The sequence below is a fragment of the Sebastes fasciatus genome, chromosome 14 (genome assembly GCF_043250625.1).
Source record: "Sebastes fasciatus isolate fSebFas1 chromosome 14, fSebFas1.pri, whole genome shotgun sequence".
Classification (NCBI taxonomy): Eukaryota; Metazoa; Chordata; class Actinopteri; order Perciformes; family Sebastidae; genus Sebastes; species Sebastes fasciatus.
The window spans coordinates 16719228-16746478 of record NC_133808.1 but is presented as its reverse complement, the minus strand read 5'-3'; the positions used below and the strand labels follow the sequence as shown (position 1 = coordinate 16746478).

The following is a 27251-nucleotide window of genomic DNA, read 5'->3' as shown; positions in this document are numbered from 1 at the left end:
GATTGAGGATGTGGCGTCTCTCTCTCTTTTTGCCAGGAGCCACATAGATGTTATGGGAACAGTTTTTTAAAACTTTAGAAAAAGAAAAGGGGCAAAGAGTCACATGCAAATGTTTGAATTTGAAATGCTCTTTTGCTCAGTGCAGTCAAATGGTTCCTGCGTGTTATTTGAATATCAGTGGCCTCGTATTGAAAGGGTTCAAGGATGCTCTCTGACTTCTTTGTGCTTACCCAGTGCAGCGTCCGACTCTCAAAGAGAAAAGCCGGGGAATAATTACAGCGTGAGTCCAGGACTGACTGGGAACACGTCTCATCCAGACACCCTCTTTTTTTTTTTTTTTTTTTGAAGAGGATGTTAAATTGACCAGAAGGCAATAGAGGGAAATTATTTTCATTTCCTTTTGTGCAACAGCTGCTTCAAGGAAACGGACAGATAGTTAAAACTACCAAATAGCCAATTTGAATTTCATCAAAATATTTTAAAAAAACCTATGCAATACTTTAAAAAAAATAAAAAATGAAATTTAAATTTTTAGACGCTAAAGAATCCAAGTAAATCTGTTTTTGAGATAAAATGTAATTAATATTTTTATTTAGATAAAAATAATAATTTGCCAAATAAAATGTGTAATTGTAGGCCTGACAATTGAATTGTTCAATTTAGGTAATATAATAATAATTAAAATTCTAGTTTCCCCTATATTAAAATATAGTGCAGTTTTTGTTTCGTTTCTAGTATAAACTGTATTTATTTACACGCTGGATATTTGGACATATTTGTTTGTTTGACGCCCGCAAAAACCAGCAGGACGTATTTCACAGCTTTAGTGATAACACATATTGTGTCATGTCATTAATGGAAACCGGCCCAATTTTTTTTGAAACATGATATATAAAAAGTTATAATTGTTATCAGGAGCCCAAGAGCTTAAATATAATTTAGTATTTAGTGGGAATACACAAGCGGTAAATATAATCAGACAAATCTACATTTTCATCTGATTTTACACGCTGACATTCATTCATTCATTCCATCGCAAAACAAACGCATTCAATTGAGATGATTAAAATTTTAATCAGAAAATAAAAAGTCCAGATTTTTTTTTTGTTAGGAATCAACAGCCGTCTAAGCATTACATCTTAAAATGTCGATATATCCAAAAAGACACAATAATGAAAAAAAACTGCAGCGACAGAAATGGTCTTTCCAGCGGTTCACTGACCATTAAAATGAGTCCAATATTTTCCCATCAACGGATCATAGCTGCTAATTGCTTCCAATGGTAATCAATTAATTTAGAGCCGTTCATACAGTACAAGACAACACATGGGTGCAATGAGCTGCAGCCACATATTCTCTGTCCACTGCTTCCCTCTACTGGAGAAAAATGAGACCTACTGCACAATATCTGTTTAAATAGAGGGACACTTTGATTACCAAGAAGACTATATACCAGTATATTGTAAGAGGGACAGAAACACAAACAAGTCAGTGCTTTCTTTTTACTCTGTCTTGGCTCCTCTCTCTTCTCTCCCTACTCCTACTTCTTCCCTTGCCCTCCCTCTCCTTCCGCTTTTCCCTGCTTCTGCTCCTCCCATCTGCTGTTCTGCCTCTCCTTCCATCTGTGCTACTTCTGTTCCTCTCCCCATCTCTACTGTGACGCCCGTCTTTACCTCTGTCCTCCCTGCCTTTCTCGCGGCTCCTACTTCTGTCCAAGCCAGACTTGGAGCTGCTAGGTCCCTGCCTGTCCCTGCTGTTGTATCTCTTTCTCTCTTGACCTCCCTCCAGCTTGATCTTGTTCTCCGGGCTGCGATTTCCACTCCTGCTCCTTCCCCTCTCTGTCCTTGTTTGTCTATAATCTCCGGACTCCTCTTCACGCCGCTTCTGTCCGGTGTGAGGGCTCCGTGACCTGCTTCTGTGAGATGAGGCCTTTCTCTGACTCTTGACTCGCCGCTCGCTCTTAGAGCTGTTATCCCGACAGGAATCTTTTTTCTTGTTCTTCTTTCTCTTTTGGCTCTTGAACTTGCCATGGCTGTCTGAATCGGAGCCACTATCACTGCTGCTACTGCTGCTGCTATTGGAGGAGTCACTCGAGCTGTCACTACTTTCATGCTTTTTCTTCTGTTTTCTTTTGCTCTTCTTCTTCTGTTTTTTGCTCTTCTTCTTTTTGGCCTTCTGCCTTTCCAGGCGATCAAGTTTTCTGTAAAACAGGAGCACAAATGTTCAATTAACATTCTCCGACAGGGCAGCAGATAAACATATAATATCACCATAATTAAGTCTATGAATCACATTAACGTTTAAGCAAAGGAATGTAAAATACTTCATCAAAATCGAAAGCAATATCATCTGATTTTTTACACCTGATATACTATACTGTATATACTAAGCTACAAATACATGAGTTTTTGGTTTTAAAAAATATAAAAAAAAACACCACAGTACACTAGTAATTCATCAGATCATCTATCAGGATTTCCCCTGAGCTTACTCTTATCAGTATGAGGCTCAAAATATTCAAACACTGTTACAAAAATAATCCTAATTTTGTTCTACTCCTTGAAGCTTTCATACATTAACATTTGTAAATTGTGCTACATTTTTTACCCAAGGAGCTTCTGTTTTTGCTTGGTCGTTAATGACTTCAGAAATTCCACCTCGGGATCCTCCTCTTCCTCGCTGGCAACATATTCCTGTAAAAGCACATTGAAATAAAAAAACATTTAGATTAATAGGACTCTCAAAGGCAAATTTGAGCAAATTTATATTTAAATATATCATCTTTAAACAATGATACAATTTATTTAATCAAATCTGTTCACTTGAGTTAAGTTGCCCCAATAACGGCAGTATTTATATATGCCAGGAACATATCAAAGATATATAGTTAGTCTTTTCTCTCTGAAGGGTAGTATATATGTGTGTGTGTGCGTGTTTGTATATCGTCCTATGTGTGCAAAGATGGGAGTGCGAGACAGACAATTACCTGCGATGGATCACAAACAGTAGCATTCCTACCAAGGACACATTTTTTCAGGGCAAACCCACTGTTTCGCATCTCCGCCATTAACTCAGAGGGGTGCATCGACGGACCTGTTAGCACAAATCACAGCCTCAGAGTCCCATTGATGTCAAACCCATGCCAACCACTATCTCCACAGTGGGAATTTCAGGGGCGGCTTTGTTAACAGAATGGGACATCAAATCAACTCACTCCACTTCCGGCTGAGCAAATCATACAATATCATTCTCTGCCAAAGCAGCAGTTAGAGGAATCAGAATACACAATAATTACATATTTTTCTCCCGGCACAGGAAGAGGACCATTACAGCACTCCACCATCAACACCATGCACCGACTGGACTCTCCCAGGGTAAACATTATTACTTTACTACTCAACTCGCTGATTGCAGAAGTCAGAATCAGCTCAAGACTGGGAGCTCCAGCTGAAACCCGAGAGGAGAGATACAGTAGGTGTACCTGCTGCAAAGTCTGAGACAGACTGAAGCGAATACACTCGCCACAAATATTGGGCAGCACAGATATTCTGGTTCTATTGTACTATAAACCATGAGTATTCCAATGTCTTTTTTCCATTGAATAACTAACTAGGGCTGCAACTGAAGATTAATTTTATTTTTGATTAATCTGTTGATTATTTTCTTGATTTATCAATTAGTTGTTTTGTCTATAAAATGTCATAAATTGGTGAAAAATGTCGATCAGTGTTTCCCAAAGCCCAAGATAACGTCCGCAAATGTCTTGTTTTGTCCACAACTCAAAGATATTCGGTTTACTGTCATAGAGGAGCAAAGAAACCAGAAAATATTCACATTTAAGAAGCTGGAATCAGAAAATGTTTACTTTTTCCCCCCTAAAAAAATTACCCAAACAGATTAATCGATTATCAAAATAATTGCCGATTAATTTAATATTTGACAACTAATCGATTAATCGTTGCAGCTCTACTAACAAACATTTTTAACTGAAACATATTAACATTATTTCAGAAAGTATAATCTCTACATATCAATTAAACTTGCAATGATTATATATTTCAAGTGATGCATTGATAATTGATCACTTATTATTATCTTCATATTTATATGCTGATGCTTATTTCAATTAATTACTCCTGTTTAGTTCAATAGCATCAGTATAAAATCTGTATATAAGAATGGTAGTGGTTTGTTTACACACATATCAAATCAACAATTAATTACATTGATAAACAAAGAAACTGCAGAGGAAGGTGTTTAAAATGTCCGTTTTAGACCATTATTGTATGTACTCTACCTGCTGCCTCCTCCGAGGCCACAGAGCTGGCGTTGATACCCGACAGCCCGTAGAGAGGACACTCTCTGTCTGTGTTCACATGGCCCCATTTGTGACATTTGATGCATCGCACATTGCGCACCTGGAAGTTAACAACAACAGACATTACAGCAAATTGTAGAGGTGTATGCAGAATAATTTAAACAAAACAATACTCCACAAATTGTTTTTTTTATTATGGCAACCTAATTATAAGGCAAAATCCATTCCATTAATGTCTTAGACTTTAAATTCACGACAAGCTCCGATTTACTTTTTGAAACTTTATAATGTACAATAATGCATACACAGTATATCTAATAAAACAGTGGTTCCTAATCTTTTTAGCTTTTGACCCTAGGGCTGAGTGATATGGCCAAAATCTTCTATAACCATATAGGTAATTTCATATTTCGATAAAGATATATATCACGATATAGCGTGTTTTCTGGTATAGCAAAATGTTCAGAACAGTTTTAAGTGAAAATATAGAGAGAAAATAGAAATAAATATAGGCTGAGTCTATATCGCAATAGAAACAAATGTATATGTAGAAAAAATATACAATAGACATTTTTACATTGTTTTGATGATATATATTGTCATATTGCCCAGCCCTATTTTGACCCCTAAAAACAAATCAGTGTCTACATGCGATGTGAACTTATGGCTTCAGTATGGACAACGTGTCACTATATGTACCGGAGGAGATGAAAGCATTTCACAAGAAAAAAGAAAAAATCTGAAACATACGTTTATTTCTCAATCTTTTGATTAACTTGTGACCCCCTTAGATTTAACCCTCGGGTTGTGAATCACTGGTGCAATCTATATGCTTCAAATAAATAAAAATCATCACACACCTGGATTCCAAATGGCTGATCTCTAATATTCATGTCATCCTTCGCATATCTACATAAGAAAATTAAGGATTAAAGAGAATACAAATTCTGAAAGAATGCTGGACAATATGCCAAGAAAATGCGACTGTGTATAAAAATCAAATACTTACTTCTCTCGAGGAGCCGACTTCTGCCACTCAAATTTGTACTCTTCTTCCCCCTCCTGGAAAACACACACATTTTCATCATGAATTTCAGTATGTAAACCTTTCTAGTTATAAATGAGTGGAGACCAATGTAAAGCAAAGTCGACATGCAGAACATGTATACATATTGTGGAATTGTATAGGTTCATAATTTGCACTACTTTACCTCTTTTGTTTCCTCTTCAGAACAGAAGGCAATTATGTTGAAAAAACAAACAAGTATTAAAATGTTAAGTTTAATTTTCTTGAGAATCAGGTGTTTGAAATTAAACACAATATTTAGTAGGGATCGGAGCTGCCCGGCTCAAGTGATCGTTTACCTTTGGATGCTCCAGGTGGAGCCTCGTACATGAAATTGAGGCCATTCTTGACACGATCATCCCCCATCAACAACCTAGAGATGAGAAAACAACAGTTTTATTTTTGTTTTTAAATTGGTGATTATCAACATTTATAACCTGTGAAGTTATAGGAGGTATTTAGAAAGTGTTGCTAAAGTTAATGTTGAGTTAATAAAAACCTTTCCTTTTACTGAGACTGAGACATTTACACAGTACATAACTAAAAATAGATGTTTAAAATAATAATACATGATATTAAAAGAGCAGTTTTTAAGGAGGTATGAGATATCACCTGTATATTTATCTAACCTGTTGTTGTAAGAATCCTGCTCTTTCATGTATGCCTGCATAAGATCTTCTTGCTTCGTCTTCTCGAAGTTCAGTTTCTGTTCTGCTATCCATACCTGTAAGATAAAGTGAAAAGGAGGATTACTGCACACATACTTCTCCATACATTCCCAAACATTTAGGTCAGCTTAATTGCCTGACAATACTTATATGAATGAATGAATACTTGTATAAGTAACTTGACTACAAAGGCGTTCAATTTGAGTGCACTATACACAATTTCTGCCCTCTACCTACCCCTTAAAAAGGGGGAAATAATTAGTCAATTAACTGAATAATAACATTACATTAGTAGATCAACTGAAAATTGCCAGCAGCCAGCAACAACTTTGATAACCAATACATGCTTCACTCTATTTTTGCTGGTTTCAGCTTTTTAACATTAGTTTCAGCATGTTAACATTTGCTGCTACGGATTGTCTTATATTATAGTAAATTGAATATATTTAGGTTCTGGACTGTTAGTAGAACAATAAGGCGATCTGGGGACATCAACTTGGGCTCTTGGAAATTGCGATGGCCATTTTACATCATTTTCTATATTTTATAGACCAAATAATTAATCAGGAGGTAACAGACACATTCATCAACAGAGAGAAATCATTATTAGTTACAGGCCTAAAGCAAATTAATAAGTAACATTGAATTCAATGCTTATTTTATTTATTTGTAAAGTACATTTGAGAGGTTATAAGGTGTCTCTGGAATCACCTCCCCCCAATCTATTAGAGCTGCTGAATCTCTGGACTGTTTTAAGGGGCTTTTAAAAACCCATCTCTATAGGCAAGCCTTTCTATAGGCCTCATCCACATGTGTGTTTGTCTGTTTTTGTTGGATCTGTTTTCTCAATGTTTCTGTGTTTCATATTTTAATTTTTCCTTGTTTTCATCATTGTTTGATGTTTCATTTGTGTGTGAAGCACTTTGTAAAGGTGCTATATAAATAAAGCTTTACTTACTTACAGACAATATATATTTGGATAACTGATATGTACCAGAGGGGGCTCAGAGCAAATTATCATTAAAAGGACATACACTACTAGTCCATCTAGATACAATACTACTAATGTACACATTAAATCACATTAACTATCAACAATGTTGAGGGAAAAAAAACAGCATTAGTTTGTGTAGTCCAAAATATTAAGACATAGAGTCATTGTATTAATAGTATCTTGATTTATTCCAGCCAAACTTAATTACGGATTATGGTTTCTCACTCATATAAAGCATTTGTGTCTAGTGTTACACTAGAAGTATAAAATATAAAAATATATGTAATGTAAACATAGGTAATGCACTTGTAAAATAGGTAAAGTAGATGTAATAAATAAAATGCAAGCAAAGGTAATTGCACTTGTAAAATAGGTAGGGTAGATGTAATACATAAAATGTAAACAGAGGTAATTGCACTTGTAAATAGGTAGGGTAGATGTGATAAATAAAATGTAAACAAAGGTAATGCACTTGTAAAATAGGTAGGGCAGATGTGATAAATACAATGTAAACAAAGGTAGTTGTACTTGTAAAATAGGTAGGGTAGATGTAATAAATAAAATGTAAACAAAGGTAATGCACTTGTAAAATAGGTAGGGCAGATGTGATAAATACAATGTAAACAAAGGTAGTTGTACTTGTAAAATAGGTAGGGTAGATGTAATAAATAAATATAAACAGAAGTGTTACACTAGAAGTATAAAATATCAAAATAGATGTAATGTAAACAGAGGTAGTTGCACTTGAGGTGTATATTGCAACAAGGATATATTGCACAGGAGCCTAAATACAGCATAAAGCTTTTTGTTATGAAATATGGATATTTCAATGAAACAACATGCTCAGAGTTTTAACCACATCTCTTAATGTGCCTTTAAGGAGAACAAATCGTCACTCCAAGTCCTTTATCCCTTCTGCTGTTAAGCTGCTGAACACAGACCATACCCATTTTAAATGACTGTTATAGAGGAACTTTAAGATGTGTTGTTCTCATATATTATTTCTTATTTTGGCTTTTATTGCCATAATCGTATTAATATAGTTCTTATTGTAACTTGTCCCTCCAACTGCCCCATGCCTTTAATATGTTTCCTTTGACTTAGATAGTTATTGGTTGTCTGTTGTATGTAAGGATGTATGGACTGAACTCTCCTTTTAAAACCATGATAGCAAAGTGAGCTAAAGACGACTGAAGTAAGCATTGTAGCTTCACTTAGCTCTTGGCGTTACCGACTATAAACAGTGAGAACGAACCATGTAACGTTACGCTAGCGGTCTCAGGTAGTTTGTCTATAATTCACACAGAAAACTTCTCTGTTGTCAACAATTTCTATCAAGTAATTATCAAAGTGAATCGTGTTAGCTCTGGCTAAGCAGCTAACTGGGCTAGCATCGTTAGTATAGCTCGCTAGCTAGCAGGCTAATCTCCTGTTCACTCACCTTTTTGATGTTTGACTTCGACGCAGGGTGGAAGTCCTTCTTGCACATGAAATTAGCAAACGACTTCCCCATGGCTGACTACCTATAGGGTCACACTGAGTGGAGAGAGGAGCGTTTATGTTGTTGCTAACGGAGCGCAGCTAGCTTCCTCCGCATGAAAACAAACCAGTCTGCGTGAAGATGGTTCTGTGTTGGTGTGATGACGGGGAGCCGGTGAAGTCAGTTAAGCTTTAAACCAGTTTATGCGTTTAATCGTTGTCAAAACCATCCTGTCACATCAATATGTGTAGATTAACATGTTTTGTTCGTGTAGTTAAAGGGTATAAGTGCTTCATAGACAGACGTGATCTATTTAGCTGTTATTCTACAACTGGTTTAACTATGAATATGAAACTGACTTCAGTCTTCTTCTTCTATAAGCTTTAATGGCGGTTTGGTGCATCACCGCCACCACATGGTGAGCTTCCGATCTGAGCTCAGACCAGAAGGGAATCTGCTGGGAATACACAATCTTAAGAGCAACAGAAATATTAGAGAACATTTCTTTTTGTTTTGTTAGTTTTACTATTTTTTAAATGTATTTTCCAGCCAATCTACTGCGTGTCACTCCAGCCCGGTAGGTGGCGGTGATACACCTCTAAGCTGGTATGTCAACCGCCAATAAACACCACAGAAGAAGAAGATATTCAGAGTAAACAGAAATGAAACTTACAGTGGCAGTGAGAGGGTAAGAGGGTAAGACCAGCAAAACATAGGTAAGATCACCTTATTATTAACTCTGAGTTCTTTTAATTCAAAGCTTAAAACGTTCCTGTTTGCTGCTGCCTTTTATTAAACCAGATAATGATCTTATACTGCACTAGAGCTTTTACTCTTGTGTTATACTCTATTTTAGCTTCTATCCTAGCTTTTATTTTTAGCTTGTTTTTATTTTCTAATCTTTAATGTTTTTATAACTGTTTTAATTATATTTCGCTCTAAATCTGATTCCATATCAATAAAATGTATTCAAGATATTGCAAAGCGCATTGCCTGCTTATGCTGAGGTAACTCATAAAATCTGTTGGTTAAAGGCCCCATATTATAAAAAAGTGAGATTTTCATGTTTTTATTTTTTAAGTGCTCTATAAATACTGTGAAAGTATCAAAACACTCAATCCACAGGGAAATACACACAGCGTGTATTCAGAAACTCTGCATTTGAAACAAGCTGTCAGGATTTCTGCCCATTTGTGATGTCACAAATATACAATATTTAGACCCTTGACACAATTTTAACCGTGAACATTCTAAATGTGTCCCAGTTTATTTCCTGGTTGCAGTGTATGTGAATGACATCAGCTGACAGGAAGTACACATGGACCCAAGCTGTTGCCTAGCAACGCAATTCTGTTGCAATTCCGTCAAAATGCGCTAAAACGGAGCGTTTCAGACGGAGGGTAAATACAGGCACATTCAGGCAGACAGTATGAGGAAAATAATGTTGTTTTTTTAACATGACAGCATGTAAACATGTTCTAGTAGAAACACAAAATACAAGTATGAACCTGAAAATGAGCTTAATATGGGACCTTTAAATATGAGTAATGTAGCCCATCCAATCAATTGTTGTTTCTGTTCTGTTTCTGCAGTTTGTAGTTCAAGATGCACCCATCCTCCTGTGACACCTTTGTGGCTCTGCCCCCCTCCACTGAGAGACAATACATCATCTTTGGGAAAAACGCTGACAGGCCTTGTGATGAAGTCCAGGAGGTGGTGTATTTTCCTGCCAGAGACTATGCTGCAGGGAAGAAGGTTGAGGTAGATGACACAGACAGCTTGTTATTGCCCTCCACCCTTCAATTTTACCACATTGTGACTGCTCCTTGGTGAAAGTGCCATTGGATAAGAGTTTTTCCCCCTGTGTCTTCTTCCCCCTTGTGAACAGTGTACATACATAGAGATTGAGCAGGTTGCCCACACTTATGCAGTTGTGCTGAGCAAACCAGCATGGCTGTGGGGCGCAGAAATGGGCGCAAATGAGCATCAAGTGTGCATTGGAAATGAAGCAGTGTGGGGCAGAGAGAGTGCAGATGGTGACGAAGCTCTTCTCGGCATGGATCTGCTCAGGTAAAGCCCCTTGTTTGTCTACCATCAACTTGAGTTGCAAAGGAAAATTGAATGACATAGTACCAACCAGAAACAATTTAGTTTATTCTAGTTGTCAGTTCAGAATAAATTTGTGTCTGTGACTCTACAATTTCCCAGGATTGGACTTGAGAGAGCCGATACAGCTGAGAAAGCTGTGGATGTTATTGCTGAGATGCTGGAGAAATATGGCCAGGGAGGATCTTGTATGGAGGATGAGAGCGGCTTCACCTACCACAACAGCTTCCTCATCTCAGACAGGAAGGAGGCATGGCTGCTGGAGACGTCAGGGAAGCACTGGGCAGCAGAGAGAGTGGAAGGTAATCAGTCAAAGAACAGTAAGAGTAGGTGTCCATTTGAAATACAAGGCAATGGAATGAGTTCAGAAGGCACTTTATTGTTAAGCTTGAAGTATGTAATTTAAATCCACAAAGAAACCATGGAAAAGTAGACTTCCTAAACCGGTCACTAACTTTATATACAGTCTCGAGATAACTTCTGTTATGATTTGACGCTATATAAAAATAAATTGAATTGAATAATGGTCAATTTTAATATTAGTGGCTAATCATCTCGTTTTACACTTCTCTAGCTGGATATCGCAACATCTCAAACCAGTATGGCATAACAACTAAGATAGACAAGGAGCATCCAGAAATGAGGGAATATGCACAAAACCAGGGCTGGTGGGATGGAAAGACTCAGTTCAACTTCGCCACGGTCTTCTCCTTTACGACTACAGCCAGAATAGAAGCCGCTGGGAGCCGATACTGTGAGGGGAAGAAGTTGCTGGAAAAAAGCAACGGTTAGTACTTCACTGTGGAGAACTGACACGCAGGAGGAGAAAGTTCCATGACTTCTACCGCTGTTCATTCATGTGTTCATTTTATGTACTGAAGGTCACATCACTGCTGAGACGATGATGGACATCCTGAGGGATAAAGATAGCGGCATCAACATGGAGGGCATGTTCATGTCAGCAGGAAGCATGGTGTCTGTGATACCCACGAATCCGGCTCTGCCAGGGGTTCACTATTTCACAGCAACTCCAGACCCTGAAAGGTACAGCGCCTGATCTCACTTCAGCTGCGTCCTTTGAATTCATTTTGACAGCAGTTTGAGGATTTAAGAAGTTGTTCTTTTGCACAAACAGGTCCGTATTCAAACCTTTCATCTTTGTGAAGAACATTATTGAGCTGAAGGAGACGACTTCTCCAAGTTACGGTGCAGACGACCCCGTGAAGAAGAAACCCCGCTTCCAGAGCAAGCCGGACCGCAAACACGTGTTGTTTGTCAAACATGAACTGGTGGCTGCCATCATTGACTCCTACAAGGTTCAACAATTTAATTACTAAAAGTGTCACTTGGCTTAGTGTGGTCACTGTCTGCTGAAAATGTACTCATAATATTTTTGCTTTTTTGTCTATAGGACAGAGGAAAGAAGATCACAGAAAGGATGAGGCAGCTGGAGAAGGAAAAGATGAAAGAGATGGAGGAGATTCTTTCAAATGGTATTGAGGAACCAGATTTTTTGGTGAATCTGTTCTCAAGCACTGTTCAGGAGGAGATGGATGTGTACGGCAAAAGCTGAAACCACAAAACATGTCTCCTTCAGGGTGACAGCAGCAGTAGATACATTTTATCCTTTAGTCAGGGATGAGTACAAACATGCTTGTATAATAAATCACAACTGAATAGTAATGAATATTATTGTAAACAAATAAAGCATCCCAGGACACTCATGTTGTACAATATGGACTACAATGTTGACTTTTATGTATCGAATCATCGACCAGAAATACAGGAAGGAACAAAGTCATTACGTGAGACTGTGATTTGAGGGTTCTGTAATTTATTTTAAAACAAATCCATATCATAAATATGCAGCCTTTGACAGAATTTGTGTGCAACAGACAAGGTAGTATTTATTAAAAAGGCAACTTTTACACCAGTTTTCTCAACATGATGTAAGTTAATAATAAACACAAACCGTTGCACTTAAAAAAGCCACAAGAATGTATAATTTAGCAGTTAGTTTTCTACTTATATTACTATACACCTGAGAGAAATTCAAATATTACAGCAGCTCTTACATTCCTAGTTCTGATACTCATTTCATACGGTTATCACTTATTAATAATGATAACTTTTTAATTTTCAAGTGGAAGTTTGCTTTTGCTAATTTTAAAAAGCAGGAATACACCAATTTTAACATTACCATTTAAACAGGGAAAATGCTTTTTCCCCTTCAAACTGGCAGGTTGTTTGTTAAAATTGTGTATTGGCATCCCACTAACGTAGTCCTGGTGAACAGTGTAAGCACTGTTCTACATCAGTGTCAAGTCATGTTAAACTGCAGCTTATCAAAGCTACAATACTTATGCTTCATGCTACATTACCAGTTAACTAACTGGTGAAACTAAATCACCATTTAAACTGCTTTCAAACAAACTCTAAAAAATGGATGCAGATTTAACCACATCTTCCCTTTTTTAATTTTGGCATGTATCTTTGGTAGAAGAGCGATAGAACATTCTGAAATGTACCAGTAAAGGAAATAATACATTCAACAGAAGATTTTTTTGCCTGCACCTATAATTTGTTTTATGAGGACTCGTGCATTGTCGCTCCCAAAAGGACACAAGGTAAATTAAAACAACTGGAAGTCCAAGTATTAACTGCATAAAAAACACTTACAAAAAGTCTTTAAAAAGCAGCAAAGTCTTGTTTCTCCCTTTTAAAATTGGCTCTTTTTTTTGTAGTTTTGGCCATCAGTCTTTTTCAGTCATGTTAATATTTTACTCACCAGCTTCATTGCAGATTAAAGGATGCAGCGACATCAATACTGAGTAACTGAGTTTGACATGTAAATAAACTAGCAGTGTACCATATTAACTTGCAAGGTAAACTAGCAAATCTTAAAATATTACTGTTACTTGTAGACATCAGTTAGAATTTGAAGATTAAATTATAACCTACAGTCGTAAGTGGTAGCTGTGTGTGTTTTTTGTGTTCCACAAATTGAAGGTTTATAACTGCCATTTCAGGTACTCCCACTTTAGGTTTTACTTCAAAATAAATGTTTATGATAATATGGCTAAAACTGGGACTTTAATGTACATGTATGATCATGTGACAGCTCATGTTCCTGTCCTGACTGACGGTTTTAGCAATGTTGCTGCACCTCAAGATTTCAGCAATTATCTTGGTGAGTGAAATGTTAAATGTAAAACTGAACAAATATGATATAGGTGGTTAGAAAAATTCCCTTTAAGACCAACTCCACACAATGAATTATGCCCTGGCCTTTTAAGTTTGAAAGTTTCAAGTCTGTTGTACTTCTGAACACACCCAACGTCACAGTCAGGTGTGGTCTGCTCCAACACCTGACCGGGACGTTGCGCTGCACAATACTGCATTGTGAGGTGCTGTACTGTACAAGAAATGCCATTTACCTCCGGTAAGAAAAGAAATGTGGACTTTGACCTTTATGTCTCATGCCATGAAGCGGTAATAAAGGCGACTGTCTTGGAAGTCGTGTTCCTGCTTGATGTGCTGGAGCACACCGCCCTGCTGTAAGCGTGTCCCGTAGAGGACTGCCTCACCGTGGTCCTGAGCCAGGCCCACCTGCTGGAGCCACTCCACAAGTTCACAGCCAAGAAAACAGTCCACCATAGTCCTCTTCCCACACCTGACAGACAAAAGAAGAATTTACCCAAAAGGTCTTTATAAGAGTAGTCACAAAAAGAAGAACAAATAAATAATAGTTAAAGCTGAAGTCGGTACTGTTTAGAGTAAAATAAGAAAGTTTGCTCCGGCTGGTGGGCGGTGCTTGGTATTTCCTCAACTGATCTCAACATGGCCGCCGAGTCACAAACTTTCTCATTTTACAGCTAAACAGTACACTACAAGATGCTTCTGAAAACATGTGAGGTGAGAAATAGGCATTAGAGTTACAGAATGTTGATTCATATTTGATCAGCGTTGCCTAGTTTGACTGTTTGATCGGAGTTTGTGAGTGATTGACAGCTGCTCAGAGACGGCAGACTCCAGCTCGCCTGCGATTGGTTGTTTAACTTCGGGCGCGAAGGAAACTTGCAAATGCCATTAGGAGTAGGGCTGCACGATTTTAAAAAAATATCTAATTGCGATTATTTTGACTGATATTGTAATTGTGATATGATTCGCGATATTAAAAGGGAATGATCATTTTTACATAATTATTCTCATTTTCATTGAAAAACATATTCAAATGATTAAGGTGTGATTTTTGTGGGGATCTGTACCAAAGATATTTTCTTAAGTCTGTAGAATATGTGGTGTAGGCCAGGGCATCTCTGCAGCACCACAATATGTACTTTAAAGTGGTATTTTGACACACATTTTGCCTTTAACAAATATTGTGATTTTAAAAAATTGCAGTACGTCATATTGCGATTTCGATAACATTTTGATTAATTGTGCAGCCCTAATTAGGAGCACAGGAGGTGGCAGAGGAGCATGATGTTTTTCACAGATCTGTCTCGTGCACTACTATCATAGTGACAGTTATATAAAACTAACTTTTTATCATATTTACTCAAAGTTCCCTACTGCAGCTTTAAAGGGGATTTTTTAAGTACTGTTGCAGGTGAATGACTATCGGGACTTTTTTATCCACACATCAGACATTTTCTCATCAACCTCTGGCCAGAGCAGCAGTGAGTAAGACGATGAACTCTCACCTCCTTTTTTTGACAATGTCATGAACACACTGGTCTTTGTGGTATTTGGTGAACTGGGTGCAGGTCATCCTGATTTCCTCGGGTAAATCCGTCTGCGGCTGCTCTTCTTGCTTCTTTCCACCCCACAGACTGTATAACCTAAACACCATTCACAATAACACAATATAAATGCATGGAGAATAGTGTAGTGTGTGTACACACATAGTATATACAGTATACTCAGTACATACAGTCTGTTGTGTGTATAAACAACTTCAACTTTGCTCTAGAGTGTGTGGCGTAGTTTCATAACATAAATGTTCTTTACCTCTTCTTGAATGGCAGTATAATCAAATGCTTGTCCAGCCCAAACAGAGCAAAGGAGAGAAGACCCTGGTAACAGAAAACATGTCATGACACCGGTGCTGTGTGACAATGAATGCTCACAGTCTTGGTACAACAGTATCTGGAACACCAACCTGTCCGTAGTTGGCCACGGCACAGAAGAACTGCAGCTCCAAGTAGAGACGACCAGGAACGTGATTCAAGAGCAACCACAAGCAGCTGGACAGGTTCTGTCAGAGAGAATTTGAGATGTGAAACTAAACATACTACATCCTGTTTACATTCAGCTTATCCATCTGAAATACTGCCTTCCACAAATATGTATTTACCAGGGCTGTAAATCCATTAAAATATTTAATCGTGATTAATCACATGGTTGTCCATGATTAATTGTACATTTTTTATCTGTTCAAAATTTACCTTAAAGGGAGATTTGTCAAGAATTCAACACTCTTGTCAAAATGGGAGTGGGTAAATATGCTTGCTTTATGCAAATGTATGTATGTATTTATTATTGGAAATCAATTAACAACACAAAACAATGACAAATATTGTCCAGAAACCCTCACAGGTACTGCATTTAGCATAAAAAATATGCTCAAATCATAACATGGCAAACTGCAGCCCAACAGGCAACAACAGCTGTCAGTGTGTCAGTGGGCTGACTTTGACTATGACTTGCCCCAAACTGCATGTGTTTACCATAAAGTGGGCATGTCTGTAAAGGGGAGAGTCGTGGGTACCCATAGAACCCACTTTAATTCACAGATCTTCACATTTTGCTTTTACTTGTGTGATTTTCCTTTTTATAAATACATTTCTAACGAGCATTGTTGAAGGGTACCTGAAATACAAGATTTTCATTGCCAACGACTGCTTGCTGTAATTGTTGTGCATATGACGAATAAAGAACCTTGACAGAATCAAGTTGTAGAACAAGTTGAGTGAAATAACTTAAGTGCCAGTGACAGAAAAGTATATGTACTGAACTGCCTTAAGAAAATGTGTATTTACAGGTTTTTCAACAGGTTTCAGATTAACAGAAACACATTTAACCACATGCCATAAGATCATATTTAATATATTTCATATCCGTTAAGACCAATAAACATGAATCCAAACATAAGACTTTTCTAATGGGTTTCTTTGGAGAAGGCTTCCACCGTTGTGTGAGTTGAGTGAGTTGGAAATTACACGGCTCAGCCATTTGTGTCTGATTTGGTTTGTGATGCACTAAATATAATGATGCAGGCAGTAAGGCTGCCTTCATGTCACCGTGGGAGTGAAAGGTGGTTGTTTACTCACAGCAAGCAAGCTGACAGTCAGCAGCAGACATAAGAGCACATGACGGGCCACTTGTCTGTCTGCAACCTGTTGGAGCTCCTCCACTTGGACAAGCAGGCAGTCTGTGGACTCGCAGGGGTTCTCACATTGACCTGAAGGTGGCAGCAGAACACAGATTTAAAAACACTGACTCTTAGAGGAAGCTGCACATACTTTAATGGTTATGGTCATTCTCTGCTGATGTGTTTAGGTTTTACTGATTGTGGTGTAATGCATGTAAACATATGTCTTTTTGCTTATCAATACAATACCTGTGAGTGTGTTTGGTGCGTTGTTTATAGTGGCGCTGATGATCATGTCAGGCATGGGCTGGGGTGGTGCACAGTCACATATGAGGCACGCTGATAACAAAGTGATAAAAGAGGGAATGATTCTTTACCATATTATTACTACACTGTCCTCCCAGTTCACACTGGAAGCAAAGAGTACATACCACATATGAGTAATACAATATAGGGATTAATACCATAATGACGCTGAGAGTAAAACTAGTACATTACATGACTAAGTTGGTTAAGGAAAATAATAGAACAACTAGAGCAGTCTGGTAAATTCAGAAAATAACATCAATTACATCACTTTACTGTGATGCAGCCTTTAAAACCAGAAAAAAACAACACTTATGTGATATTATGATATTGATATAATATTAATATAATACCCAGCCCTAGTTTACAGTACATAGTATGGTTTCGTATTTCATTGGTTGGCATAACAATCTTTTGAATATCTTAACAGGAATGTTTTCATGCAACTTCATGGAACATTCCCTTCAACACTTGCAGAACTGGTTTGCATCTATTTTAGTAAGAGAACAAACAAATCTTACCTAACCACCCTCTTCTTAAAGGGGAACGGACATTTTAAAAACATTGATATTATTCTGGAGGCTAAATAACATAATTTAAAAAATACTGCAACTCGCTCTTGTATGCACATATTGCGAGGGCGTACTGGGAAACCACAAGGTAGTTCTTCTTTCATTTTCCAGTAATTATAGCTTATGAAGGAAGTCAGAAAGGTATGACACAGTTTCCCTCTCCTATAGGTGTTTATTGTTAACATAAAATAGATTCAGAACATTACAGCATGTTTATTTATATTGGAAATGTTGTTGAAATTCTATACTCCATTCAAATTGCCACTGACAGGCAGTTGCTGTTTACCGTGATGACGCTGCCACCTTGTGGTTTCCCGGCGAGGCCTCGTAATATGCGCGTACATGAGTTAATAGCAGTATTTTTTCAATCATGTTATATAGCCTCCAGAATAATATCAATGTTTTAAAAAATGGCCGTTGTTATCCTTTAACGTCTCCTTTCAAAGTCACAAACAATAGCCATGGAGGCTCAATGTTTCCTCCAGATAATGAAATCCAATCCAAAAAAGTTTGTTCCTACTTTTTTTTTGTGTGTTTACTTTGTGATTTTATAACTGCAGAGGCTTTTTTTTTACTCATGTAATTGAAAATGATCTGTGAGGGGAAGAACATCACACAGATGTTGCACTGCCTACGTGGCAGTTTGCTGTAGACGACTTCTAGATAAGGGTTAGTCTTGACTTTGGATTTGATTGTGCTTCTCCTTTCCTTTCAACTTGGGCTTTGACAACTGATAAACCATTTTAGATAGATGTCAGAACTGCCTCTGTATGCTCCAGTGATTATCATGTGCTGTGATATAAATCACCAAACCATTGCACTTGGTATTTATTCAGTGTCACCAAGGGGACATAATCAAACAAATGTTGAATAAAAACCTCAGTTTAATGGTCTCCATGAGAGAACGTACCTCTGTTGTTTAGATCTCCTGATGGGACGACTGGCTCAAACAGACTCTGGTTTTCTGGTTCAACCTCAGTCACAAGATCCTCTGCAGAGTTTCCCTCTTGGTTTTGGTCATTGTTTGCCCAGCTTCCTCTACTGAGACAAACAAGAGAGCTCCCTCCCAGCAGTATACTGAGGGCCACTATAACTGTGGTGCAAATTATCTGTCAAAGAAAGCACAAACACACATGCAGACTTTTTAGTAATTCTCTGCAGGTTCACAGTTCTTAAAGGGGACATATCATGAAGAACTCACTTTTTAAGTGCTTGTGCACATACATTTTGGTATCTGGAGTGCCTACCAACCAACAAACAAACTGTGAAATAAGACAACCTTGTCAGTTTTTTGTGGGCTGCCTATCAGACAAAATGATTCAACAAGCCATTCTGATCTGGCTCCCCTTCCTATGTCACATGCAGGCTGATTATGCTTTTTCACGAGGGGGTCTTAAAGTGACAGGCGCTAAAACAGAGCGTTTCAGACAGAGGTTGAATACAGGTATATCCAGACAGACAGTATGAAAAAAATAATGTGTTTTTTGAACATTAAAGCATGTAAACATGTTCTAATAGGCGGCTGTGGCTCAGAGGGTAGAGCAGGTTGTCCACCAATCGGAAGGTCGGTGGTTCGATCCCCGGCTGCTCCGGGTCACATGTCGATGTGTCCTTGAGCAAGACACTTAACCCCAAATTGCTCCCGGAGGCATAGCCATCGGTGTGTGAATGAGTATTTAGATTAAATCCTGATGGGCAAAGTTGGCACCTTAGTAGCCTCTGCCATCAGTGTATGAATGTGTGTGTGAATGGGTGAATACTGACATGTAGTGTAAAGCGCTTTGAGTGGTCGGAAGACTAGAAAAGCGCTATATAAGTCCAAGTCCAAGTCCATAATAGAAACCCAAAATAGAGTGCTCCATGAATAACGTATTTTTGTAGGCCCATCTGGAAGTTAGCATCACCCTGGTTCTCTAAACAAAAAGCCAATGGGATTTTTCCATTGGGTTTTGGATTATTACAGGAAATAAACTGTGGCAAACACACGTTTATGATACTTGCACGTTTTGTTCAGCAAGATAATCTTAACAAATGAGCACCACTTTTATGATTTTTGAAGCGTAAATGTAATTGCCAGAAGTAAAAAGAACTATTAAAGAGCTACCTTATCTCAAAGAGCTACCGCGTCTTTGAGATTAATATAAAGCGCTATATAAATCCAATATATATAATATATATTACCTCACGGTCGCATGAACGCGAGTATAAACAACGAGGCTGTAAAGGCGCATGAGTCGGCGTGATGACGTTTCTCATTTAGCCAATTGTTAGCAACCGCCTTTTTTAAGACATATAAAGGCTTCAAAATTCACAAGTTGGGTATTTAGTGATGTATTTTATGTCATAGAACAAAATGTTAAGATCTCATAAGCTTGTGTTAACCACATACCTTATTTCAAGCATCTAACTAAAAAAAACATTGACTTTGAGACAAGGGAACCAGAAGTGCTAAAATGCTAACTCATTCTAGGTTTTAGGACTCATTGCTGCACCACTCTATACAAGTATGAACCTAAAAATGAGAATGATATGTCCCCTTTAATAGGCAAAAAACAGGAATGATTTCCACTCATGTTGTTACCTGTGGTTTGCCGTAAAAGAATGCTGAGTCAATCGTGTCGGACATTTTTTCCCCAGAAAGGAGCAACACAGCAGTTACAAAGGCTGGAAACCTGTTAATGCAGAGACAACATTTACAACAAACTCACTGACAGTATCAAGATGTAAAACATAAACTAGCTTGATGACACCAAAATTGCAGATTAATTTGCAGGAATTTAAAAAGTTTGTTTAATCATTTCAAGTGAGGCCTCGTTATCCCTGTGAAATCACCCTCAGGACTCTTGATCATCATTTTGGGTGGTATCTGTTTGGGTATGCAAATCTAGGTCAGGTATTGTGGTTATGGCTCAATCATTGAATGTGCCAGACAAACTAGGGCAGGTATTGTGGTTGTGGCTCGACTGTTGAATGGACCAGACAAACGGGCTTAGTTTCATTTCTGTATCAATTCTTCTTTAAAGTGACTCACCCCCAGCCTGCAATTACGAACACGCCTGGGGAAACTTTCACATCCTCATACGTTTTCATGAGCACAAGAGAGAGTGCTATTAAACCTAAAATGACACAATACACATTACAGAATTATTAGCAGTCAAACTCAGATTTCAGAGCTCACCAAGATGAATTAATGCAATGTACTGTGAGATAATGTGGGTGGAAGGCAGCATACCTGGCCAAACATAAGTACTGTAGAGTGAGGTACATAATAATGTGAACGTCAGGACCTGCCCGACGAAGTTGTCTTCTTTCACCACAAAGTTCCACAGGATCATCCCAATACAAGTTAGAAACTGGAGACCATACAGATACAGGTGTTTACTGATGTGAAGTTACACCGACAGGCAGACGTCTTGTCAATTTAATTAATGGATAAGTAAATCAATTTAGAGAGTATGTGCAAGTGTGCTCACCTGTGCCAAGAAAAGGTTGATTGTGAACATGTGAGGTAGCCTCTTGAATTTCTTACCAAAAAACATGACAACAATTGTCCACACCTGTAAGAAAAAACAATTTTTTTTTCAAATGATTTGTGTTAACTTACAAAAAAGACTTTTGCACACATGCTAAATACAACTAATATTAAACATTGTTGGCTGGTTATACTTTTAAAAGCAAAAGGTAACATTATTCAACACAATGACATATTAGACACACTAAAGATGAACTATTAAAGTATAACATACTGCAGAATACAGACACAACAACAACGAGTTGCAGGTTCCTTAAAAGATATACCGAAAGTGGTAATTAATGAGGAAGTAGGTCAGTGAAGCATCTGTTCGGCCACACATCCTCTAAATGACTGAGCTAAGATAAAGCCGATAAAAAGTCAGTTATAAAAAGAATAGCCGACAACAATTTCACATATGTCACACTTTAAGTGTCTAGTTGTGACTCACCAGTGCAACCAGGCTCACTATGCTTATGTTAAAGCTGACGTTCTGCAATGAATTCATCAAAAGCTGAGGATCCATCCAACGCATTGTGAGTAACCAGGCAGAAACGTACATTATTGGAGCTGAGAGAAAAGTGCTGATCACCATCCCAGAGGTTACCTGTTAGGCAGCAGAATAAAAAAAAAAATCATGAGTTACAAAGAAAAGAACAGTTCAGTATCTGAATGGCAGATAATATGTAGGTTGGCCGGTAGATGTTAAGCAACTCACAACTTCTAGCTCGGCGTTATAATAGACTGCATAGATGGCCACACTTGGCGCAGTGGGAAACACTCCATAAATGAAGGCATAATTGGAGAGGCTTGAGTGGTTTAACGCGCTGGTGTTGCTATTGTCCAGCAGATCCACCATGTCTTTACAAATCAGCGGCATCAGCAACCTGAAGGTCAAATCAAAAGGCAGGTGTTATGAAGCATTATTTGAGGGGTTAGCTGAAAAATGCAGTGCTACTAAAATATTTACATACACTAGCTATTATCATGCTACGCACTCCTGAGACCTCTTAATATGTCATCCATTTGGTAAAAGGCTTGTGGTCTGAGAAAGGCCTGAGTCACCCAAACCATTAGCACAAAACAACAGGTTGGGAGCACTTTACAAAGCTCTAACCTGCTGACTCTCCTAGAGCATGTCTCATTAGAAAGAGGTCATCTGATAAGACAAAACCCATCTCTTGCACAAAATAAACATCAGGTGCAGTAAAAGTTTTTTCCACTCACAGTTTTGCCGTTGTGAGTAATATTAGTGTCACCACTGTGGATCTGGTTAATTTCCCCAACTGTCCCACCATGGACAGACCCAAGTAGAACAGAGCTGCTCCCCCGAAAGAGTTGGCCAAGCCGTCCACAAACTCAGCCATGAAGGGAGGAATTGTCTGGTGCAGGGCAAAATGCGCGATGATGCCGATGACGACCATGAACACTATAGGGTTCTTCAGGACCTGTAAAACTACCATTCCCACGATCAGGAGTTTTCTCTGCTGGCGGTTTTCCTGATTCTTCCACTTCTGGATCTCGCAGAAGGCAAATCCGATGGGATTTAGAAGCATCAGGGACACGGGTGCAACCAGGTAGATGTACTGGAGGTACTCCGGGTTTGTGCTCTTGTATAGGGCCTCAACTGTGGATAAAGATGAAGACGAATGGGTCAATATTAACAAAGCCTGCTTGGCACATCTGGCTTGTCGGAGGATGCAGCTCAAAAGCAGTTAAAGAGGACCTGTAATGCTAATTTTCAGGTATATACTTGTATTTTGGGTTTCTATTAGAACATGTTTAGATGCCTTAATGTTCAAAAAACAAATTATTTTTCTCATACTGTCTATCTGAATATACCTGTTTCATACTAGCTGTGCTGCAGCACCTCTTTTCACCCTCTGGCTGAAACGCTCTGTTTGAGCTCCTGCCTGCATAATCCTGGTATTATGCAAATGTATTAATTGGTGCCATCACCATGTTATAGAAGAAAAGGCAGGACTTCAAGCAAGGCATTTCAGGCAGTTCAGGAGCAGTGTTTCTCTGGTGGAGAGTAACTCCCTTTGGCGTGGACTTTTGAGCTTTTACATGCACAAAATAAAACTATATAACACACTAAAGGAAAGGAAAAAAAAAAATGCATAATAGGTCCTCTTTAAGAAAGTTGTGTAACACTTTGGTTGCATACACACAAAGCTGCACATATGTCCAGACTCACAGAAATAATTTGGTTTACTTTACACTTTTTCATGTGTAAGAAACGTTTACACATAAGGTCCCTGGGCTGCAGCGTTACCCAAAGTCGCTCTGTGCTGTCATGTCTGAATGCAGCTGTGACAGAAGCACACGCCTGGGTCAAAAAGGTTTTAAAATCACTCCTTCGAAGAAAAATCTGTAAATTTGAGCACTTGCATGATGCAAAACTGTTCATATATAATAACACACCATAAAAAAAGTACCATGCTAGTGTACAGCAAGCATCGCGTAAACAAATGACCCTAAAAAAATGTTTACATATACATTTACATTTAATTTGATAACAGCCTGTGAGACTATTAGAAGCCTAAACATCTATAATGAACAGTAACATTACTTTTTTCCTCAAAATTTGACAATTGGGCCAGTTTTGGTGGATTTCATGTAAACTTCTCCAATTCAACTACAGGTAGCTGAGGAAAGCATGATCAGAGATGTGTTTACATTTCTGCAAATGTATGCGAGTACAAAATAATGAATCCCACTTTGCTCAGAAATTATCAAACTCTCGGTATAGGAATTTTTTTTGCATGAATGTTAATAAAGGAGGGCCCTGAAAGCAGTGGTATCCAATTCTGTTTGCTAAGGTAGTCTACAGTGTAACACATTGATAATTATTAGGGGTGTAAGAAAATATCGATACCCATGAGTATCGCAATATTATGTTTTGCGATACTGTATCGATTCTCCAAAACACTGTATCAATTTTTAAATAACCTTTTTAAAATCCGATGGCCCGCCAGTGGAACCAGCCGCTATTTGATCTTTTGTAGGTTGTAGCAGGCTAAGTTTAAAAGCTGGTAAGTGGCATCATATGAAACTAGAAAACTGAAAGAATCCATTGGTACCAACCATGTCATACTAGTTTGTCAAGAAGGAGGCTAAATAACGCTCCAAAGTTAAGCTACATTTTTGCAGGGAAAAAACTGGCATGGCGATTTTCACAGGGTCACGCCACTAATTTCTTTAACGCAATGGATCTTTCAGAGGTTGTAGGGGGCTCAGTTTTAAAGCTACAATGAAAATACTGGCATCATATGAAACTAGAAAACCTAAGGAATCCATCGGTACCAACCATGTCATATGGCTAAATAACGCTCCTAATAAATTCCGCTAAATTCTGGTGAGGAAAAACTGTGATGGCCATTTTCAAAGGGGTCCCTTGACCTCTGACCTCAAGATATGTGAATGAAAATGGGTTCTATCAACCAATCAACATTAATTTGTATAGCCCTTTACAATAACCAAAAGGTATCCAAAGTGCTTCAAATTAACATAAAAAAATAACATGGATAAAAAACACAAGATATCATAAAATCATAAAAAGGTACATAAAAAGCACAGGGAAAATGTCACAGCACTACTAGGTATTAAAAGCCAATCTAAATAAAAAAGTATCGAGCTTAGATTTAAAAAGTACTAGGTCAGTGACAGTGCGTATATCAGGGGGTAACTTGTTCCATAGTTTGGGTTGTATGGGTACCCACATAATCACATGCAGTTTTTTGCATGCAGTATAAATGTGATATTTTTGCCTATTCTAAAATGGTTTATTTCTGGTGTGGTCTTTATACTATGAAAGCACTTTGAATTGTCCTGTTGCTGAAATGTGCTATTCAAATAAAGCTGCTTTGCCTTGCCTTGCATGATTACAGATGCAGCAGTGAATGAAAAGCACTGTGGTGGGTGGTATAGGCTTAAAGGCATTATACTGTACTTACCAATGGGATATCCCAGGGCAAAGTCATTGCTTTGGGTGGCAAATATTGAGAAAAGCCCAGCTTTACTGTAGCGGCTCTCAGGACTGGCAACCACCAGCGTGAGGACGCAGACAAGGAAAAACACAGACACTTTGGCAATGAGGATGCTCCACAGGAAGGGCCAGATGACATTGCCAAAGTCCAACAGCACCATGTTCTTGAACAGCAGCGCTGGAAGGGCAAACTTGGACACGAAATTGCCCAATCCTTTGGCCTGGGTGGAGGTGATGATGTTTGCTCTCCCTGCTATGTATCCACATAGTATGATCCCGAAGCACTCCAGGAGAGCCGGTAGGAGCTTGTCTATGGACATGCTGGAGGAGAGAGCAGAGGAGGAGTCCTGGTCCTCATAGGACGAGCTGAAGTTGGTGGTTCTGTCCGGTAACTCCATCATGCTGATGCCTGGTTTACAGTCATGTTAATGTCCTGCTCTGCACCGCCACATACTAGAAAAGGGAGAGTTAAAGTAGTTAGCCGTTACACAGCCAGTTAAAGGTCCCATATTATAAAAAAGTGAGATTTTCATGTTTTTTATTATTATAAAGCAGGCTTACGTGCTTATATAAATACTGTGAAAGTATCAAAACACTCAATCCACAGGGAAATACACACAGCCCGTATTCAGAAACTCTGCATTTGAAACAAGCTGTCAGGATATCTGCCCATTCGTGATGTCACAAATATACAATATTTAGACCTTTTACACAATTTTAAACGTAAACATTCTAAATGTGTCCCAGTTTATTCCTGGTTGCAGTGTATGAGAATGACATCAGCTGACAGGAAGTACACATGGACCCAAGCTTTTGCTTAGCAAGGCAATTCTGTTGCAATTCCATCAGAATGCACTAAAACGGAGCGTTTCAGACAGAAGGTAAATACAGGCATTTTCAGGCTGACAGCATGAGGAAAATGATTTTTTTTTTTAACATTACAGCATGTAAACATGTTCTAATAGAAACACAAAATACAAGTATGAACCTGAAAATGAGCATGATATGGGACCTTTAAAGTAGATAGCCATTACACAGCCAGTTAAAGCAGTTAGCCGTTACACAGCCAGTTAAAGCAGTTAGCCGTTACACAGCCAGTTAAAGCAGTTAGCCGTTACACAGCCAGTTAAAGATAGCCGTTACACCGCCAGTTAAAGATAGCCGTTACACAGCCGTTACACAGCCACTTAAAGCAGTTAGCCGTTACACAGCCAAAGGGGAAGTTTAAATCGTTAGAGCCGTTGAACGTGCTGGTGACAGGATGACAAGATAACGGCGTTAGGTAAGTGAAACCACACATGACTACCTCCTTTAGGAGACATTGTAAATCTGTTACCATGCAGCTATACAATGATTATTTCAATAGTTTGAGTGTCTCACCTCTGAGTGCAGTCCTGCCTCCTCATGTAGCCGACCATGTGTCAGTAGGAGTAGAGGTGATCCTGCTAGCTAAGTCAGTGAACCGAGACTCCCTGTGTCGTCGTAAATACTGCTACTCCACTGTTATAAAACGGGTCACACAATTATGGACTAGCTAGCTGTGTATACATATACGACGTGTTACACATTAACGCTGGTAGTTCCCACCCTGCAACTTTCATAATCCCTGATTTGTCAACAGCGATTTTAACCAATCAGATTAGGAAGAGAGAGGGGAGGGGGGCGGGGTTTATTCTACTTTACAGTTTAACCAATCAGATTATCCAGGGAGGGGGAGGGGGGCGGGGCTTATTCTACTTTACACACCTCAGGCAAAACTACCCCGTTTTCAGTAAACATCATGCAAACGTTATGTTTTTATGATGAGAACTTACACAATTGTCCTGGATTGTCCTTCATCAAGTAGTAGTTATATATATATAT

At 38.4% G+C, this 27251-nt stretch overlaps 3 protein-coding genes across 4 annotated transcripts; 1 reads left to right on the top strand and 2 right to left on the bottom strand.

The window, feature by feature from the left end:
- Nucleotides 1-1056: 1056 nt before the first annotated feature.
- cirsr (corepressor of RBPJ and splicing regulator) lies at nucleotides 1057-8832 on the bottom strand. The gene is made up of 10 exons (XM_074659287.1): nucleotides 8488-8832; nucleotides 6014-6108; nucleotides 5684-5757; nucleotides 5530-5543; nucleotides 5328-5380; nucleotides 5179-5227; nucleotides 4298-4418; nucleotides 2987-3093; nucleotides 2608-2693; nucleotides 1057-2200 (listed from the first exon to the last, which is right to left on the bottom strand). The coding sequence occupies exons 1-10, from the start codon at nucleotides 8557-8559 to the stop codon at nucleotides 1489-1491; spliced, it is 1383 nt and encodes a 460-aa protein (XP_074515388.1). The 5' UTR covers nucleotides 8560-8832; the 3' UTR covers nucleotides 1057-1488.
- Nucleotides 8833-9139: 307 nt separating this feature from the next.
- scrn3 (secernin 3) lies at nucleotides 9140-12620 on the top strand. 2 transcript variants are annotated; one of them, XM_074659290.1, is made up of 8 exons: nucleotides 9140-9242; nucleotides 10119-10287; nucleotides 10415-10596; nucleotides 10735-10934; nucleotides 11207-11419; nucleotides 11514-11676; nucleotides 11768-11948; nucleotides 12044-12620. In XM_074659290.1, the coding sequence occupies exons 2-8, from the start codon at nucleotides 10132-10134 to the stop codon at nucleotides 12203-12205; spliced, it is 1257 nt and encodes a 418-aa protein (XP_074515391.1). In that variant the 5' UTR covers nucleotides 9140-9242; nucleotides 10119-10131; the 3' UTR covers nucleotides 12206-12620. The 2 variants fall into 2 exon arrangements, with proteins under 2 accessions (XP_074515391.1, XP_074515392.1); XM_074659291.1 differs by having other exon boundaries at nucleotides 9150-9242; nucleotides 11768-11921.
- Nucleotides 12450-27006, bottom strand: gpr155a (G protein-coupled receptor 155a). Its single transcript, XM_074659281.1, has 16 exons — nucleotides 26769-27006; nucleotides 25357-25841; nucleotides 22625-23024; nucleotides 22116-22284; nucleotides 21849-22004; nucleotides 21360-21443; nucleotides 21119-21239; nucleotides 20918-21002; nucleotides 20468-20558; nucleotides 18797-18995; nucleotides 17258-17347; nucleotides 16968-17098; nucleotides 15797-15892; nucleotides 15646-15710; nucleotides 15339-15476; nucleotides 12450-14305 (listed from the first exon to the last, which is right to left on the bottom strand). The coding sequence occupies exons 2-16, from the start codon at nucleotides 25787-25789 to the stop codon at nucleotides 14110-14112; spliced, it is 2454 nt and encodes an 817-aa protein (XP_074515382.1). The 5' UTR covers nucleotides 25790-25841; nucleotides 26769-27006; the 3' UTR covers nucleotides 12450-14109.
- Nucleotides 27007-27251: the final 245 nt, after the last annotated feature.